Below are 19,810 nucleotides of genomic sequence, written 5' to 3'. Positions count from 1 at the left end.
GGTTGGTTGGGCATCCAACTTCAGCTCAGGTCATGATCTTGCGGCCCGTGAGTTGAGCCCAGTATCTGTCTCTGTGCTGACAGCTCAGAGCCTGGAGCCTGCTTCAGATTCTGTGTCTCCCTCTCCCTCTGCTCCTCCCCCATTCATGCTCTGCCTCTTTCTGTCTCTCAAAAATGAATAAATGTTAAAAAGAAATTAAAAAAAAAAAGACCCTGAATAGCCAAAGCAATCTTGAAAAAGAAAAGCAAAGCTGGAAGCACCACAATTCTGGACTTCAACTTATATTACAAAGTTGTAGTGATCAACACAGTACGGGTACTAGTACAAAAATAGACACAGAGATCAATGGAACAGAAGAGAACACCCAGAAATCAACCCACAACTATATGGTCAATTAATCTTTGACAAAGCAGGAAAGAATATCCAATGGGAAAAAGTCAGTCTCTTCAACAAATGGTGTTGGGAAAACTGGACAGCAACATGCCAGAGAATGAAACTGGACCACATTCTTACCCTATACACAAAAATAAATTCAAAATAGATTAAAAACCTAATTGGAGGCATGAAATCATTAAAATCCTAGAAGAGAACACAAACAGTTACCCCTTCGACACTGGCCATCACAACTTCCTTCTAGATATGTCTCCTGAGGCAAGGGAAACAAAAGCAAAATTAACTATTGGAACTTCAAAAAAAACTTCTGCCCAGCAAAGGAAACAATCAACAAAACTATAAGGCAACCTATAGAATAGAAGATATTTGCAAATGACATATCTGATAAAGAGTTTGCATCCACAATATATAAAGAACCTATAAAATTCAACACTCAAAAAATGAATTGCCAAAAATGGGCAAAAGACATGAATAGAAATTTTTCCAAAGAAGACATCCATATGGCTAACAGATGCATGAAAAAAAAAATGCTCAACATCATTCATCATCAGGGATATGCAAATCAAAACCATGAGATATCACATCATACCTGTCAGGATGGCTAAAATTTAAAAAATGCAAGAAACAACAAGTGTTGGCCAGGATGTGGAAAAAAAGAAACCCTCTTACACTGTTAGTGGGATTGCAAACTGGCACAGCCACTCTGGAAAACAGTATGGAGGTTCCTCAAAAAGTTAAAAATAGAACTATCCTATGATCCAGCAATTTCACTACTAGGTATTTACCCAAAGAATACAAAAATACTGATTTGAAGGGACACGTGCATGCCTACGTTTGTACAGCGTTATCTACAATAGCTAACTTATGGAAACAGCTCAACTATGCATTGACTAATGAATGGATAAATAAAAGGTGGTATATATATATAACAGAATATTACTCAGCCATAAAAAGAAGAATGAAATCTTGCCATCTGTGATGACATGGACAAACTAGAGGGTATTATGCTAAGTGAAGTAAGTCAGTCAGAGAAAGACAAATACCATATGATTTCATTCATATGTAAAATTTAAGAAACAAAACAAGTGAGCAAAGGGAAGAAAAAGAGAGAGACAAACCAAGAAACAGACTCTTAATTATAGAGAATAAACTGATGGTTACCAGAGGGGAGGTGGGTGGCAGGATGGGTTAAATAGGTGATGGGGATTAGGGTGTGCAATTGTTGTGTTGAACACGGGGTATTGTATGGAAGCGTTGAATCACTATATTGTAAACCTGAAACTAATATTATACAGTATGTTAACTGGAATTTAAATAGAACTTTTTTTAAAAGGCACATATAGGGATGGAATCATCATTAATTCCACCAGTTATGAGGATTCAGGACCTCTGTGTCAGAATTTATCAATGTGAAAAAAAAAATTTCTCACTATGAAGAGCACAGAGCACTAGAGGGTACATGACCCTCCTGAAATTATGTACAATCCATAACATGCATATGCAGGTTTTTCTAAAGCATTCCATGGCTTCTTAAAAATCAGAGTCTCAAAAGAGGTTCATGACCATCCCCTCTACCTCGCCAAATTATGAATTATTATTTTGAGAAAAGAAGTATTTACTTACAAACTGGTAATATTTGTCTTAGTTTCTTGTTACCAAAGAAGAAAGATCTACTTAGTTTTATGACTTGGTATCTTGTATTTTCCATTTCATATTTATGTGTGGAGGTAAGATTAGTTTATACAAGTTTCCATTACCAACTAGGTGTGGTTTACATTTTAAGATATCAAGTTAAGAAGGGATCCAGGTTTGCAAACCCTATTTTTAATCTCTGTTGCTGTTTATTATTTTGTTTTGCTTCTTATTCAATTCGAATTTGGAAGGATTTCTCTTTCCTTGAATTGCTTCCTGGTTTTATTTTGGTAAATATAAAGCAAAAAGAAATAAAAATAAAATGTTGACAATCTTTCCTCCTATTTAATGAAGAAATTTGAGGCTTCTATAAAACATTTTCACTGAGCCTATTTCAAAGCTAACAAGCAATTAACAAGATTTTGGCAGCTATATTGGTCTGGAGCCTATGGAGAAACAGAACTGGTACAATATATGTAAATATACAGAAAGAGATTCATTATAGGGATTGGTTTATTCACTTTTAGAAGCTGAGAAGTCCTGCTCCGAGCTAGAGGTCCAGGAAAGCTGGTGCTTTACTTCAAAAGCCCAAGACCCAAGTCTGAAAGCCTGAAAACAGGCTCAAAGGCAAGAGAAGATGGATGTCCCAGGTCAAGCAGAAGGAGTGAATTTGCCCTTCTTCTACCTTTTTTTCTATTCAGGCCCTTCAAGAATTATGTAATATCTACCCACATCGGATGAAGGCAATCTTCTTTACTCAGTCTACCAATTCAAATGCTAAACTCTTCCAAAACACTCTCAGAGACACACTCAAAAATGTTTACCAGCTCTCTGGGCATCCCTTAGCCCAGTCAAATTGATACATAAAATTAAGCATCACAGCAGCCTTACATAAATATTTATTTTAACTTAAAAGGTGAATTAGGGGCGCCTGGTGGCTCAGTTGGTTAAGCATCCAAGTTTGGCTCAGGTCATGATTTTGCAGTTCTTGAGTTTGAGCCCCACATGGGGCTCTGTGCTGACAGCTCAGAGTCTGGAGCCTGGATTGGATTCTGTGTCTCCCTCTCTCTCTGCCCCTCCCCCACTCACAACTCTGTCTCTCTCAAAAATAAACATTAAACATTTTTTAATAAAAAAATAAATAAAATAATACCCATTTTACTGTATCTTATGATTTTATAGGTTAGGAATTTGGGCCAGGCTTGCTGAGTGATCAAATTTTATCATTTCTTTCTCATTTACTAGTTGAAATACCTTTATAAAGAAACACTCTCTCTCATCTGTTATTTAATTACCTAGCAGAACCCTTCTGAGTAAAGGCAATATAAAAACTTGATTCTTTTCCTATACTTGTCAATTTTCATAACAATGAATTATCTTTTCCTTTCATTCTCCAAAGATAACCAGTTTAAAAAAAAAATCAAAAAGAACTGATGGATTTAAACATATTTGATGGCTTTCAAATAAATTCTTTAGGAGTACTCATGAGAACAACTCCCATAGAGTTCCTGCACGATGTTAATAGTTTATCTGTGCCTATATATGTGTGTATATATATATATATATATATATATATATACATATATATACATTTGTAGGCTCTGTGCTTGGAAGAACCCAATGTGCAGGGCCCGATGCAGGGCTCAATCACAAACTGTGAGATCATGACCTGAGCCAAAACCAGGAGTCAGACATTTAATTGAATGAGCCACCCAGGCACCCCTGTGCCTTTATATTTTAAAAGCACTTTTTGCCCAATATAAAATCTTTGGATCACATTTTATTTCTTTGAGCTTCCTAGATACAATGTTCCATTTTCTTTCAGCATAAAGACTTGTTGTTAAAACTGTGATGGTAATATAATTTTCTTTCCTTATAGGTCACTTGCTTATTTTTGTCTAAATGTTTAAGGAATTAAAAAAAATATTTTTAAGTCTAAATTTTATTAGAATATGTCTTGCTATTTGCCATCTGGGTTGATATCCACAGGTATTTATGTGCTCTTCCAATATACGGTTTCAAATCTTTTTAATTTTTGGGAAATACTTTTGGAATTACAACTTTTAGTTATTTCTTCCACATCTTTGTTTTAGTTTTTGTCTGTAGTGATTCCTATTATAATTATGTTGGATCTTCTTTGCTTATTTTCAATATTTATTATTTTCTCTTGAAATCTATTTACCTCTCTTTTATTTTTTATTTTTTTCCCTTTCACCTGCTATTTCTCTTTAGGCATTATGTGTCACATCTAGTTTAGTCTTCATTTAAAAAAAAAAATATATTACTTTCCTTCCCTTCTTGAGTTACATTACCTCTTTCCTAGTTTTTTGTTTGTTTGTTTTAACTCTGGTTTAAAGGGTGCCTGGGTGGCTAAATTGCTAGAGCGTGTGACTCTTGGTCTCAGAGTTGTGAGTTCAAACTCCACAGTGGGTGCAGAGCTTACATAAAAAAAGTAAAAAAAAAAAAAAATTAATAAGAAAAAACCTCTGGTTTATGTCATTCTTCCATGACATGTAACATTTTGAAGATACTCAGCTTATTTTAACATTTCTTTGTGGTTATCTGTATGCTTAAGGCATTTTATATAGTTATTAATATCATTCATTCACTCATCACATATTTATTGAACATGTACTATGTGCAGACAGGCATTGTAGCATGAACTTGAACCATACTAGCCAATCAAGATTAATGAGTTATGCAATTCAAATTTTGTGGTTGTTATGCAACAAAATGTTGACAAATATACCCTACTTACAATTATTAAGTCCTAACCGTGTTTAGTCTCAACAGAATACTTTTACACCATTAATTCTGCTTTCTTGAAATTCTCATTTTTGACCCTGTCAGCTGGATTTATGTCTTTAGGAACAGCTTAAGGAAGATATATTTTCAAGGAATTAAAAGTTTGAATTTTTTTTTATCCATCAATGAACAGCATATAGATAATCTAAACAATTACTGAGCCACAATATTTTCCCTCCCCATCTTTGTAGTTGTGTCATCATTAATTTCTGGCATTTAGTTTATTGAACAAGTTCTGACTTTTTTTTGCCCTTTTGTACACTGTCTTTTCTGGACAAAAAAAAAGGGGGGTGGGGGAGGCACCTGGGTGGCTCAGTCAGTTGAGCATCTGAGTCTTGGTTTCAGCTCAGGTCATAATTAATCAAAGTTTGCTTCTCAGTACCCTGATCCTATGTTTATTATTTCTTTAAATTTCATTGATTTCACTTCTTTGTCTTTTCCCTCTTCATTCTAGGGGGAAAGGTGGTTTTCAAATTTTCTTCCATATCAATAATTAAATGTTGATAGTCACTTTTTACAAAATGTGTTAAGTTTATTGAGTTACAACTTATAAACAATAAGATTAAGCCTTAAAAAAAATTTTTTTTAATGTCTATTTACTTTTGAGAGAGAGCCAGACAGAATGTGGGGGGCGGGGGTGCAGAGAGAGAGGGAGACATAGAATCCAAAGCAGGCTCCAGGCTTTGAGCCATCAGCACAGAGCCCGACATAGGGCTTGAACCTACAAACTGTGAGATCATGACCTAAGCTGAAGTTGGATGCTTAACGGACTGAGCCACCCAGGTACCCCAAGATTAAATTTTTTTAAGTATATAGTTGAGTAAGATTTGACAAATATATTTAGTTACCACTATAATCAGCCCACTCTGGGAAAGAGTAGAGTGAGACAAGCAGGACACCAAGGACTGAATTTTGGAGAATGACCATATTAAGGGTCATAAGGAAGAAAAGTCAGAGGACTGGTTTTTAGCCCCAATTACTGCTATAATTTTAGAAGATTTTAGGTTCATATAGCAATCCTTCCACTCTTTTGCCTCCTGTTATGGGCTGAATTATACCCCCTCCAAATTTATATGTTGAAGTCCTAATTCCCATTATCTCAGAATGTGACTACACTTGGACATAGGGTTGTTAAAGATGTAATTAAGTTAAAATGTGGTCATTTAATTAAATTATGAAAATTAGTCACAAGCACAGAGGGGAGACCATTTAAAGACACAGGGGAAAAATGCCCAAAGAAAGAGGGATAAAGCAGAAGAAGCCAATCCTGCCAACATCTTGATATCAGACTTCCAGCCTTCAGAGTTTTTGAGAAAAAAAAAATTCTGTTGTAGAGGCCATCCAGTCTGTGTTATTTGTTATATATTCCCTTAACCTTTTAATCCACAATCAAGCAAAATCCCTATCATGGAAAATTCCAAGTCTCCCAGGTCAGTGAATGCTATAGAACAATCCCACCCTTAGAAATGGGCAAGAGTGGGGGGCCTGGGTGGCTCAGTCAGTTAAGCATCCAACTTCAGCTCAAGTCACGATCTCATAGTTCACAGGTAGAGCCCAGCATCAGGCTCTGTGCTGACGGCTCAGACCCTGAAGCCTGCTTCAGATTCTGTCTCCCTCTCTCTCTGCCCCTCCTCCACACACATTCTCTCAAAAATAAATAAATGTTAAAAAATTAAAAAAAAAAAAAAAAGAATTGGGCAAGAGTGTTCCCTCTACTGGACCTACTGCTTTACAGAACTCAATTCTGGCTTTTTTCCTGCTATGCCCAACCCCAAAGAGCAAGGAATCAGTGGGACCAAAACCTATGCCTTCAATTTTAGAGATTGCTTTTGAGTAGGTGGTCCCTGAGGTCTCTGCTTACACAGCTTCAAGAAGGCTAGCAGTGACTTTTACCCAGGTCTTTACTGCTGAGGGTCAACAGATACTTCCAGTATCTATATTCTTAGATCCAACATGAAGCAAAAAGGCTTCTAGGCCCAAAAGGTGATGAAGCAGTAGGGCAGGAATAGGTTTGCCAAAGAAAATACAGGATATCTTGTTAAATTTGAATTTCAAACAAACAACAAATAAGTTTTTAGAACAAGCAAGTTCCAAATATTTAATGGGGCATACTTTTACTAAAAAGTATTGTTTATCTAAAATTCAAATTTAACAAAAAAGCCTTCATTTTTTTAAACAAATATGGCAACACTAGATGGAGTTATAGCTGGGCATTTGAGCTGGGTGTCATATGCATGAGCACCAGGCTCCTAATGGTATCAAAATGAATGGGAGGACATCATACAGGGAAGGCAGGATATATATGCCAACCAATTCTTGAATCATCCACATGCTGTCCAAAACAGAAATTCTAAATTCAATCCGGCTTTCCAAGTTATTTTCAAAATAGGGCAATAGGATGTATTTTATTTTTACACTTTGTTAACTGTATTTATGTTTAAATATTTAGACATATGATGTGTGGGTCTCAATTTTCACTCTTGCTCCAGTTGTACAAATGTCAAGGGGTGCTGTAGAAAATTGCCTTAAGAAATCAACAGAATCATCAATCACATATACAGGATTAGGAAACTAAGGGTTAGAGAAGTGATATATTATTTGCCTAAAGTCATTCAGCTAGTGGAATCCATTTTCAATGTTAGATCTATCTGAATATAAAGCAAATATTCTTTTTTAAAATTACATGTACTGAATGGTGACTATGGTTAATACTTTATTGCATATTTGGAAGTTGCTGAGAGTAGATCTTACAGCAAATATTCCTTACCACCAAAAATCATTTACTATGTATAAGTTGTTACATCCCTTGATCACATCAGTTACCATGCATGCACTAAGTTGGTGCATTTCATGGCACATCAAAAATAGGTATAATGAAATCTTAATTGTTCAGGCTTTGATTCTGAATTTTATGGGTCAAGACAGTTGATTTTATAAGTGTGCCTGCATTTGATAAACCTGTGGGTTCATGTTATAATTATACAATTCAAAACACTGGTTTATAAAGTAGAATGCCAATTTAGGATTACAACGGCCAGTGTATTTGGCAGAATGTTTTGTAGTAATTTCTTTTTAAGGGAAATGTCAACCAGAGGATCAAATTAAAACACAGGAAACTGCCTGTTTAGCCAAATGCTAGAACAAAAAGAGTAAATATTCTAAAGGTAATATTTCGGTCAACATACATGAACGGTCATATTCCACTCTAAGAACAATCCAGCGAACAGTGGGGAGGCAGTTCATATGCTCTGAAGTTCAACATACCCGGCTTTTTACTTCTTATTATTTAACGTCTGCAGGCCTCAGTTTCCTTTTTTTGTATAAAAAAAAAGGCTTCATGTTAAGGGTTGATTATTCACGTAAAAATATCTAGCACAATATCAACATTATACTATGTATAAATTATACAACACATTATACATAATATATAAAATACTATATTATTACTATGTTACTTATTGCCATTGCGCAATTTATTACTGTTTCATTTAATAACTCTAGCTAACCTGGAGAAAGAGGCCATAAACGAGCTCACAAGCGTAGAGGCGGGTACGAATTACCATGGCAACAGCGCGCGCCTAGACATCTTCCGCTCGCGCGTCGCTGGGGAAGAAAAAAAAGCCTAAGCTGCGTGTTGCGTCATCACCGCGCGCTCCTTTGGTCTCTCCGTGCTGTTTTGGAAGGTCCCGGCCCGGCTACCGTCGCCCCACGCCAGGAATTATTTTTTCTTTCAACCTTTGTTACATCGCATCGAGCCTGCAAGACTGTAAGTACTAAAGGAAGAAAGAGGGCGATTGGGTGATCATTAAAAGAGATGCTGCAGCACACTCTCCAGCTCTGAACCCTCCCTGTGTTTTCTTGATCCTATCAGCTTCCTCTCAGCTGGGATCGCGCCGCGTCAACTTCCGGGCGGGTGCCCGCCAGCACGGCCTCCGCCGCTCCCCTTCTTTGGCCCCTTTGTGTCCCCGCAGTATCGAGGCGCGGGCCCTGGCACGTCCTTTCTCGAGGCAGGGAGCACCGTAGTGCAGGGAGCCTCTCACTGTGGGCGGGGGCGCGGCCCGCAGGGGGGTTAGAGTGGGGAACGTGCCTGCGCGTGCTGGGGTAAGAGGAGGTTGCACGAGGGTCAGCGTGTGGTTTGAGGAAGGCGGGGCGGGGAGGGGGGCGAAGAAGGGGAGTAGAGACAGAAATGGAAAATTTTAAAAAGATATCCCTGTTCACCTTCTGATCATTGTGGCCTAACAATGAGGCGCAGCCATAATAGTCATCCTGTGCCACTGGCATGTTTGTGTGCTCTTAATTGCCTTGGGAATGAACTGCTAAGGCTTTGTATATTTTATATTGTTTTCATGGCCTCTTTTTCTCTTTTTATTTTTTTCCTGCAGATAGTTCATTTAAAGCTCTTAATTCCACAGGGTGGTGGTGGTTTCTGCCAATATGAATCTTTTCAACTTGGACCGTTTTCGCTTTGAGAAAAGGAGTAAGATTGAGGAAGTGCCCGAAGCAACCCCCCAACCCTCCCAGCCTGGCCCTTCTTCACCAATTTCTCTTAGTGCTGAAGAAGAGAATGCTGAAGGGGAGGTTAGCAGGGCAGGCACACCTGATTCAGATATAACTGAAAAAACAGGTGAGTTACAATGTTGCAAATTGATGTAGCATCAAGAGGTATTTAGAAGATGAAAAGCAGAAGAGATTCTAATATTTATTCTTGATGTTGTATGTACTAATACATTGTTTTCCACCTTGCGCCTTTAAATACGGCTTTGGGGCTGCCATAGGCACCATTGTACCATCAACTGAGCATCCATAGCTTCTTCAGTTTTATATGAGTTCTTGGAATGTGGCCCAGTGATGGAAGTTGATATCTGAATTTAGGTCATCCTTAGGTCAGAATAGTTGCTGCTGGAAGAGAAACTAGGTGATTCAGTCCTATGATGTAGACTGAGTCTGCTATTTGGCCAGGCGTTTATATTAATTCCGGTATTTTCCAAAAAATAATTGCTCACTTAGTATGAACCAGACTTTACTCAAGGTGCGTGAAGACCACCTCTGAACAAATGAAGGGCAGATCTCATTCAGATTTTGCCACCACTGGACTTCTGGAGATTCCCCAGGGTGCAAATGAATAATTGGTATTGTTCAAGGTGAATGAACCATTTTTAACTTCTTAAGCTGGTTGTCACAGACAATAACACGATTTGAGAGGAAGCCAAAAATTAGCATTTCCATTTTAATCTATGTTCTTTGAACAATTAACAATTAGAATATATTTGAACTCTTCTTACATTTTAGGCATAATACTGAGTACTACGCAGTCTCATTTAATTTGCACAGCAGTCCTGCAAGATTTTATCCACATTTTGTTGAAATGAGACCCAGAGAAGTTAAATTGTTAGGAAGTTGATAGCACTGGAACTCAAATCCAAGCAATCTAATTACTGAGCATAAACTTTTAATTGTTTGTATTATGCAGTTTCTTTTGAAGGGTGAAAGGAATATTAGAAGTTTTATTTTAATGTTTATTTTAGTAATTCCTTTTTTAATGCAAAACTCAGTATTTCCCTAGCAGCTTTTATGTTGATGTGGCCCTGACAAGATTGGTAATACATAGGTTGTAATGTTGGTATCTTATTTTGTTTGCTAGTCTTCTGTTTAACAGTGATGGCAGACTCCCTACAAGTTACCATTTGAATCACACCTCAGAATACTTGGGTATAATTGGAACATGGTGGAATGATTTGGTAGGTTGAATTACGTGGTAATGAGGAGTCACATTTTGAAAAGCTTCGTTTGTATGAAAGGCTCTGAACTTGTCCAAATTCTGTGGGGGAACCACGGAAGCCCAGGAGTGATGTCCTTGTGTCCATTCTTTCAATAGATACCTACTCTGCATAACATGCTCTAGTTAATATGTAAACACCCAGGTACTTTAATATTTTAACAACACATGTATTAGTCTGTTTCCTATGTAGTTAGAGAGGACTGGGAAGGCCAATGTGTAGGCATGGGATTTTGAATCCTTAGAAGTTTCGGCTGCTTCATTTTAGTTAAATTAGACATTGGACAAATTACTTACAATTTGAGATTAACAATTTTTTCATCTATAGAATAAAAATCACTTTGTAAACTGGAGCTCAGTGGAATATTTTATCAATATTAATGTGAAATTCTTAATTGTCTCTTCCAATCAGAAGATGCTGGTCTACTTTTTTTTTCTGTTTAAGGAGATTTTATTCACCTTTATTGGGATTTTTTTTTTCCCTTATGTGTACACTTTTCCTACAAACTGAGATTGCCTTTACAAATCACATGGGTAGTCTTCATGACATTGGGAAATATAAAAATTAAGTTTGTTCTGAGAATGGTAAGAAAAGATGACTGTAGGTGGTACTGTGAATTTGGAAGAATCTTAAAAACAAAGGTTAGGTTTCAATTTTACATTGTAGTTATTAGGGATCCATTAAAGCCCTCTTAGATAGAAGGGTAAAATGATGAAAGAAAGTTGTTTTGTCAAGAAAAATCAGTCTAGCAGTCATGAGTACTGTACATTTTTTGAAGGGAGAGAATTCATTTAGGAAGCTCTTTTAATCTAAACTTGATTATAATAGAAAGGGAGAAGGAACAGATACGAAATATTTCAAAGAAAGGGCAAAGTTTTACAACCAAATCTGGAGGAGGAATGAGATTAAACAATAATTTTAGTTTAGGTTATTGAAAAAAATGGTAGTTTTGTACATCAGAATAGGTATAAGGGACCCATCCTCAGCCATTGGGCATGCCTTTAAAAATTCAAATAATAATTAAATGTCCTGCCCCCAATGTATCATGTCAGACAAGACCTGAGGCGACTTAGCATGGGGTGGGGAATGCTGACCGAGTGTTGGAGTTTGGGTCCCAGTAGAGGACAAGGTACCGAAGTTCTTTTAGAATCCTAACTAGATAATGGAGATTAGGGACTCATTGGTTGGGATGTGGATTTTGACCTTACTTCCTTTATCACCGTATGATAACTTCTTATTCTATCATTGTGTGACAAATGCTATATTTGCTTATTTACAATGGAGCGTTAGGGTCTAAATCAGGTCTAAATCATCTAATTTTTAAAAATTTTTTAATTCTACTTATTTTTTAATTTACATCCGAATTAGTTAGTGTATAGTGAGTGCAACAATGATTTCAGGAGTAGTAAGTAGTGCCCCTTACCCATTTAGCCCATCCCCCTCCTGTAACCTTCTGTTTGTTCTCCATATTTATGAGTCTCTTATGTTTTGTCCCCCTCCCTGTCTTTATATTATTTTTTATTTCCCTTCCGTTATGTTCATCTGTTTTGTATCTTTAAGTCTTCATATGAGTGAGGTCATATGATATTTGTCTCTCTCTGACTAATTTCACTTAGCATAATACCCTCCATTTCCATCCACGTAGTTGGAAATGGCAAGATTTCATTCTTTTTGATTGCTGAGTAATACTCCATTATGTGTGTATGTATGCATGTATACACACACACACACACACACACACACACACACACGCCACATCTTTATCCATTCATCCATAGATGGACGTTTGGGCTCTTTCCATTCTTTGGCTATTGTCGATAGTGCTGCTATAAACATTGGGGTGAATGTGCCTCTTCAAAACAGCATACCTGTATCCCTTGGATAAATACCTAGTAGTGCATTTGGTGGGTCGTAGGGTAGTTCTACTTTTAGTTTTTTGAGGACCCTCTATACTGTTTTCCAGAGTGGCTGCACCAGCTTGCATTCCTGTAAATCTAATTTCATAAATAGGATGGGAATTGTAAAAATTACCTGTAATGACTCTTTCAGCTAACTCTTAATTTTACCAATCTTAAGATCTTATTTCCTACCACTGAGTTACTGTGTCACAGCCACACCTTTTTTATTTTTTTATTTTATTTATTTATTTTTTTAATGTTTATTCTTGAGACAATGCGAGAGAGTGCAAGCAGCGGAGGGGCAGACAGAGGGAGACACAGAATCTGAAGCAGGCTCCAGGCTCTGACCTGTCAGCCCAGAGCCCGATGTAGGGCTCGAACTCACGAACCGTGAGATCATGAGATCATGAGATCATGACCCGAGCCCAAGTCAGACGCTTAACCGACTGAACCACTCAGGTGCCCCCAGCCATACCTTTTAAAAAATATGGCAGGCACAGCGCAGTCTTTCCTTCTTCCCATTTGCTCTTTCTTCTGCCTCCAAGACCCTTCCTGCTGATATTTGCATATGATTTTGGGCTTAGTGATATATTTACTGCCTTTAGAAGGCCTTCCCCATCACAGTCTTTGAAGTAGCAACTCCAGCCCCTCCCCCCAGCTGTATCTACTGTATTTTTCTATATAGTATTTATTACTGCCTAACATGGACTATATATTTGTGTCTCCCTTATTAGAAGATATCCATGCGAGCAGAGAGTTTGTCTATTTACTTGTTCACCATTGTTCAGAGCAATGACTGCTGTATAGTAGGCTCTTAATAAATATGTGTTGAAGGAAGTAGTATTGAATAAGTGGGGTGATACTAGTAATTATACAAATATTTGAAAATATCCTTCCTCCTGTTTATAATCTTGAAACAGTCCCATAGCTGTCAGGCATTCTTCAGCCATGGTCACTTGAAACTGCTTTTGATACAGGACAGGCTCCCTTGATCCAATCCAGCTTTTGGATATGAGATGACATACACTTAACTTGTGGGCACCTCTCCCTCCCAGGTTTATTTTGCTTTTATTGTATCCAGAGTTATTAATGATTATTGCTTACACATTATTTCTCTCTTTTTCTTTGACCTTTTTGAGACCACAGTGGGTTTCAAGGGAATAAAATGATGGCAGATGAGAGAGGAAAGAGCTTATATTTTATGCATAAAGAATAAAAATATGAGCAAAGTTTGATCCTCAAGGAGCACGAGGAGAAAAGGACATGTATACCTACATAGTTAAAATAGTATAATGTAATAATTCACAGGGGAAGATGTTAAATAGTGTAGGATTGCAATCCAATTCAAAAATGCTCATCTATTCTTCCTGGGCAGGATCAGGAAGAGTCACAGAGAGATTACTTTGGACCCTAAACAATGAATCAGGGCTTATTTGGTGAACAAGAGGTGAAAATATATATTGCTTTGAAGTGTGGTATGTCTATGGGAATAGGAAGGTTATATTATCTGTGGAAGAGGAGGTTTCGGGCTGTATGGATGAAGCTGAAAAGATAGAAATGTAAACTGCTAGGTTGTGAGGGGCCTTTTTATGCTGTGCCAGGAAGGATGGACTTTTTTTGGTATACACTATAGAGCATTTTAGTATGAGAAGACCATTGATAAAGCTGTTGAATTAATTGAAGTCTAAATATGGGAAAATGATAGTAGGACAGAGGAGGCATTTTAGGGAAATTTTATATTTCAGTATTTGATGTATTTGGTGATCAAGTAGATGTGGAGAGTTTAGGGGCACCTGGGTGGCTCAGTCAGTTAAGCGTCAGATTCTTGATAATGGTTAAGGTCATGATCTTATGGTCCATGAGTTTGAGCCCCACGTTGGGTTCTGCACTGACAGTGCAGAGCCTGCTTGGGATTCTCTCTCTGTCTTAAATAAATAAACATTAAAGTTGTTTAAATAAATGTGGAGAGTTTAAAGATAACTCAGATATTTCTTGCTTAAACAGCTGGGTGATTGGCACAGTCTACTGAATTAGTGTATTTAGGAGAAAGATACTAAAACATGTTGAGTTTCAGTTCTCCTATTTTATTTTTTTTAATGTTTATTTATTTTTGAGAGAGAGACAGGTGTGAGTGGGGGAGGAGTACAGAGAGAGGGAGACAGAGAATCCAAAGCAGGCTTCAGGTTCCAAGGTGTCAGCAGAGAGCCCGATGCGGGGCCCGAACCCACGAACCGCGAGATCATGATGTGAGCTGAAGTTGGACGCCTGACCGACTGAGCCACCCAGGCGCCCCTCAGCTCTCCTATTTTAGAAGCGAGATCTAGTAGAGAGTTGAACATCAGAGTTTGTAGCTCAGGGATGGTTGGAACCTGAGAAATCAACTTTGGGGGTCATCATTATAGTATTTAAAAAATGTCCCCAAGCACAGTGTATAGTAAAAAACATTTCATGATGGACAGATGAAGGGAAACCAGTGGAGGTATAAAGGATAACTAGAGTAGTCATAGAAAATGATAGTACCTTGAAAGCTAAAGAAAGGTGAGTTTCCAGTTTTGTGTATAGTGAACAGTATCAAATACTGTAGAAAAGTCAAATTGGATGGGAACTGATAGAGACCACTTTCCTTGGAAATTAAACGTTGCGGTTAACCTTTTACAGACCTTTAACCCTTTCAGTAGAAAGGTAAGGAAGTGAAGATTAGTCTTTCAAGAAGGGAGAGAAACAACTTGACAGGAAGGCAGTGTCAAAAGATGTTTCAGGATTGTTGGACTGAGATACTTGTTGGCCAAGGGGAAGAAACTAGTGGAGAGGGAAAGGGTGAAGGGACGGGAGGTATCTGAAGACAGGCATCTAGGGATAGGAATGGGAGCACAGCTAGACTGTTTAATGTCACACAGAAATAGAGACACATTTTATCTGGGGAGAAAAAGTGATAAAGTAAAAATAAATGGGTTAATCAATTATTTTGAGGTTGGAATGGAGGAATGTTTTAGTATAAGCTTGCCTAATTTCTTAGCGAAATAGATTCAGTGTCCTAAAATAATTGCCATTTCACTGTGGTTGTCATGTTGAAAGTAACTTTTTAATAGAAAAATTTAAAATTATTCCCGTTAATTAGAAAGATTTCCAGAGAGCACTGCTGTGTCATACAGGTTGTATGACCTTGGGTAAGACATCAGCATTAAAAAAAATTTTTTTAAGTTTTTTTTTTTTTTTTTAATGTTTATTTATTTATTTTGAGAGAGAAAGAGAGAGCAAGTGAGCAGGGGAGGGCCAGGGAGAGAGAGAGAGAGAGAATATCCCAAGCAGGCTCTGCGCTGTCAGCACAGAGCCCGACACAGGGCTCCATCTCACAAATGGTGAGATCATGACCTGAGTCAAAGCCAAGAGTCAGATACTTAACTGGCTGAGCCACCCAGGCGCTGCAAGAAATCAGCATTTTTTAACTTCACTTCCTTTGCTTAGAAGTTCTCTGAAGTCTCTGCAAATGGTAAAACAGGTATGATCCTTTGAATAATGGAGCTGAGTGTATCATTTTAGCATCATGATTTTGTAACCAGGTGATACTAAGGTTTTTAGGTGTGTGTCACCAAAATGTGAATCATCTCTATATCTTTGGATAGTCGCTCTGGTTTCTTAATGTGTGCAAGTGTTGAAAAGCAATACTTTGTAGAAGGCTTAGTGCTGAATTGTTCTGATAGAAGAAAGTACAATGAGTACTCATACTTAAGTAAAAATCTTAAGTACATTTTAAGTGTATGCTTTCATCTGTCTTTCCTTTCTCTACCATTTTATTCTATGCTTAGCTATTGTTTCCTTCAAAATAAAGTATATTTTAAAAAGATGCAATATTGTGTAACAAGAAGCTTCTATAATCCCTTAGTTTTGGTGTTTATTCTTTCACATTTTTTTCCCTGCCTGTATATATTCCAGGTTTTTGTTTTTACTATATGTACAGTGTATATTATATGCTATACCTTAATTTTTTTTAATGACTACAGAATGTCTTATATAGATGTATTATAGTTCATGTAGTCTCCTATTAATGGACATTGGTTGATTGGGTTTTTTCTTTTGTGTGTGTGTGTGTGTGTGTGTGTGTGTGATCAAAAGAATGTTACAGTGACCATCCTTTTACACAGATATTTTAGCTTGTGTATAACCTGTAGAAAAATTCTTGGAAATGGAATTGTCAGAGTGAATATTAGTAATATTTTAGTAATCACCAAGGTGCCCTACAAAGCTTTACCAGTTTGCACCAGACTACAGTTTGGTTTTTAGAGGTCTACTTTTTCATACTAAGCCAAAATATTGCACACCTTTTTAATGTTTAATAGGCAATGAAATTGCTTTGTTTTTATTCTTAATTTTAAAGTTAAGTATGTTTTCATTAATATATTAGCCATTTGGACTTTTTCTGTGCTCCTTTTTCTCTTTTTCTGATAATTTAAAATCTTTTGTTCTTTTGATTCCTTGTTTGTTGTTTGCCATAGAGAAATTTTACATTTTCATGTGGTCAATTTGTTCATTTCTTTGATGGCATCTAGAGCATAAGTCCTGATCAGACAGGCATTCCTTTATTGTAATAATATATATATATATGTATATACACACACACACACACACGTATAATATATACAGCACAGCTGTGTTTTTATTTTTAATTGTAGTAAAATAAACATAAAATTTACCATTTTTGCTATTAAGAATACATATTGCGGGAGTGTTAGGTATGTTCACATTATTGTCCAATTAAATTCAGAATTCTTCATCTTGCAGAAATGAAACTTTTTCCCATAAAACTCTTCCCTCCGATTAAACACTTCCCTCCTATCCCCAGCTTGTGGCAGCCACCCTTGTACTTTCTGTCTCTGAATTTGACTTCTCTAGATACCTCATAAAAGTGGAATTATACAGAATTTGTCTGTGAGTGGCTGATTTCCTTTTGCATAATGTCTTTAAGGTTCACCTATGTTGTAGCATGTATCAGAATTTCCTTTTCAAGACTGAAAAATACCCTATTGTGTGTATATACTACATTTTGTTTATCCATTCATTTGTGGATGGACACTTGGGTTGCTTTTCCCTTTAGGTTATTGTGACTAATGCTTCTGTGAAATGGGTGTGTAACTATCTCTTAGGGACTCTGCTTTCAGTTCTTTAGGGTATATACCCAGAAATGGAATTGATAGATCATATAAGAAGCCATCACATGTTTTCCATTAATGCTTGCACCATTTTACTTTTCTGCCAGCAGTTCACAAGGGTTCTAGTCTCTCCACATCCTTGCTAGTACTTGTTTCTTTCTTGTGTTGTTTTGTTTTGATAGCCAAACTAATGAATTTGAATCAGGTTCTGCGTTGATAGCCAAACTGCTGAGTTGGGTTTTGTGTTGATTTTTATTTTAATCTTAAATCTCATCTGGAATTTATTTTGTTATCAGGACCAAAGAATGGGTGATACTGTTTTCTCCTTTGCTCATTATTTGTCATTTACTAGTTTGTTGTCCCAGAACAGTTTATTGATAAACCTTTCTTCTTATATATGAAACATCATTATAGTCTAAATTCCCATGTATATTTGTATCTTAACAGGCCATTAATCAATTTCTCTAATTCTATATTTGTTTACAACATTATCTTAATTCTGTGGTTTTAAGGTATGTATACAGTAGGTCATAGATTTTGAAGTGTTTTTTTTGTTTTGTTTTGTTTTTTCTTCTTCTTTGACCTGAAAGTCCAAAGAAGTGGTTTCTGTGGCTTTTTTTCTTTTTTAAATTTCTAAGTAGGTGAAATTTTGCTTCAGTATTTTTATTAACATTTATTTCTAATTTTATTATTTTATGACCAGAGCATATGGTCTACAGTATTTCTACTTTAGGTAATTTACTGAAATTTTCTTTGGGGCCTAATTTGCCATTACTTTCTATAAAAGTTGTAAGATTTCTTGAAAAAATGACATAATCTAAGTGATAGACTTAATTATGTGCCAAATAATAGATGAATTTTATTTATATAATTTTTTTCAAACTGTGGAACACAAACATTGTGTCATAAAGTCAGTTTCTTGGATCCTGAGTAATTACATACAACTGTTTTTTAATGGAGTGGAATAAATAGAAAATTATCAAAGTATCATTTAATAGAAAGCCTCTGAAACTTTTATTTCAGTTATATGTATTTAAAAATGGGGCACTTGGGTGGCTCAGTTGGTTAAGCATCTGACTTCAACTCAGGTCATGATCTCACGGTTTTTGGGTTAGAGCCCCATGTCAGGCTCTGTGCTGACAGCTCAGAGCCTGGAGCCTGCTTTGGATTCTGTGTATCACTCTCTCTCTGCCCCTCCCCCACTTGTGCTCTGTCTCTCTCTCCTCTCTCTCTCTCCCTCCCCCCCGCCCCCCCTCTCAAAAATAAACATTAAAAAAAAAGAAAAACTTTTCAAATGTCTCTCTTACAGTGGGTCCCAATCAAAAGTGTTTGAAAAGCACTAATCTATGTCTTAATTATTTTTGTGCTATTAAGAGCTTAGACAGTTAAAGCCTCATATTTGTTTCTGTTAACTTTTTGCCTTATATATCTTGCAGTGTTTATCTCTTGTTATTAATATGAAGTTAAGATGTATGTCAGTTATATTTCTATTGTAGATGTAAATTCTGTTATTAAAAAGTATCTCAAGTTTAACACATGCTTTGTCCAATAGTAATAGCATGGCTTTCTTTTTCTTTACATCTTTTATATTTATCTTTCATTTGGCTTAAACCTTAGATGCTTCTTTCTCATGTCATCTTAGAGTGATGTGTTAGAAACTATTCTTCAATCTTGTATTCAGTATATTCTTTGTCTTTTTATAGAGTTTTCATCAGAGAGATAGTTTATCTTTTAGAAGATAGTAAAGGTATTTCTCTTTCTACTATGACATTCCAATTAAGACTGCCCAAATTTTACTATTATTTTGGTTACCTTTTAAAAAGGTAAATCAGTGATGTGTTTTACTTGGTATTCAGAGTTAGTTGCCATGTTAGAGAATTGAACCATGTAGAGCAACACAATTAGAGTATCATAAATGGCACAGTTTTATAAGTCTTCAGGATAGATACAAAGGTTTATGTGTTTTCATTCTACTTTATATATGGATTATCAAATTAATTTGGACTACTTTAGTGTCAACTCATAATCTAGTAGTGATTTTTTGTTTTTGAGTGGTCCTTGATCTTGGACCATTTGGAAAGGTCATACTAGTGTCAGGCTTATATGCTGCTTCTTTTTTTTTTTAATGTTTATTTTTGAGAGACATGGAGCATGAGCG

The 19,810-nt window shown here is 36.5% G+C and overlaps 1 protein-coding gene and 1 long non-coding RNA gene across 15 annotated transcripts in view; one reads left to right on the top strand and one right to left on the bottom strand.

Annotated features, from left to right (window-relative positions):
* LOC122237988 overlaps positions 1 to 8,428 on the bottom strand; it is a 177,042-nt gene extending 168,614 nt beyond the window's left edge. For all 10 annotated transcript variants that reach the window (XR_006216849.1, XR_006216854.1, XR_006216847.1 and 7 more), the window contains exons 1-2: positions 8,337 to 8,428; positions 8,016 to 8,140 (exon numbers count right to left, since the gene is read on the bottom strand). This is a non-coding gene — a long non-coding RNA (uncharacterized LOC122237988). The remainder of the gene's footprint in view (positions 1 to 8,015; positions 8,141 to 8,336) is intronic.
* Positions 8,429 to 8,494: 66 nt separating this feature from the next.
* Positions 8,495 to 19,810, top strand: part of SMARCAD1 (SWI/SNF-related, matrix-associated actin-dependent regulator of chromatin, subfamily a, containing DEAD/H box 1) — a 78,104-nt gene continuing 66,788 nt past the window's right edge. For 2 of the 5 annotated variants that reach the window (XM_042984177.1, XM_007074675.3), the window contains exons 1-2: positions 8,495 to 8,596; positions 9,213 to 9,454. In XM_042984177.1, coding sequence (XP_042840111.1) covers positions 9,265 to 9,454 — 190 coding nt within the window. In that variant the 5' untranslated portion in view covers positions 8,495 to 8,596; positions 9,213 to 9,264. Of the gene's footprint in view, positions 8,597 to 8,845; positions 8,932 to 9,212; positions 9,455 to 19,810 lie in introns of those variants that run through there. The other 3 variants (XM_042984175.1, XM_042984174.1, XM_042984176.1) reach the window with 3 other exon arrangements.

Source organism: Panthera tigris, chromosome B1 (assembly GCF_018350195.1).
Source record: "Panthera tigris isolate Pti1 chromosome B1, P.tigris_Pti1_mat1.1, whole genome shotgun sequence".
NCBI lineage: Eukaryota > Metazoa > Chordata > Mammalia > Carnivora > Felidae > Panthera > Panthera tigris.
Note: the sequence above shows the minus strand (reverse complement) of the source record. Positions and strands in the feature narration are given on the sequence as shown.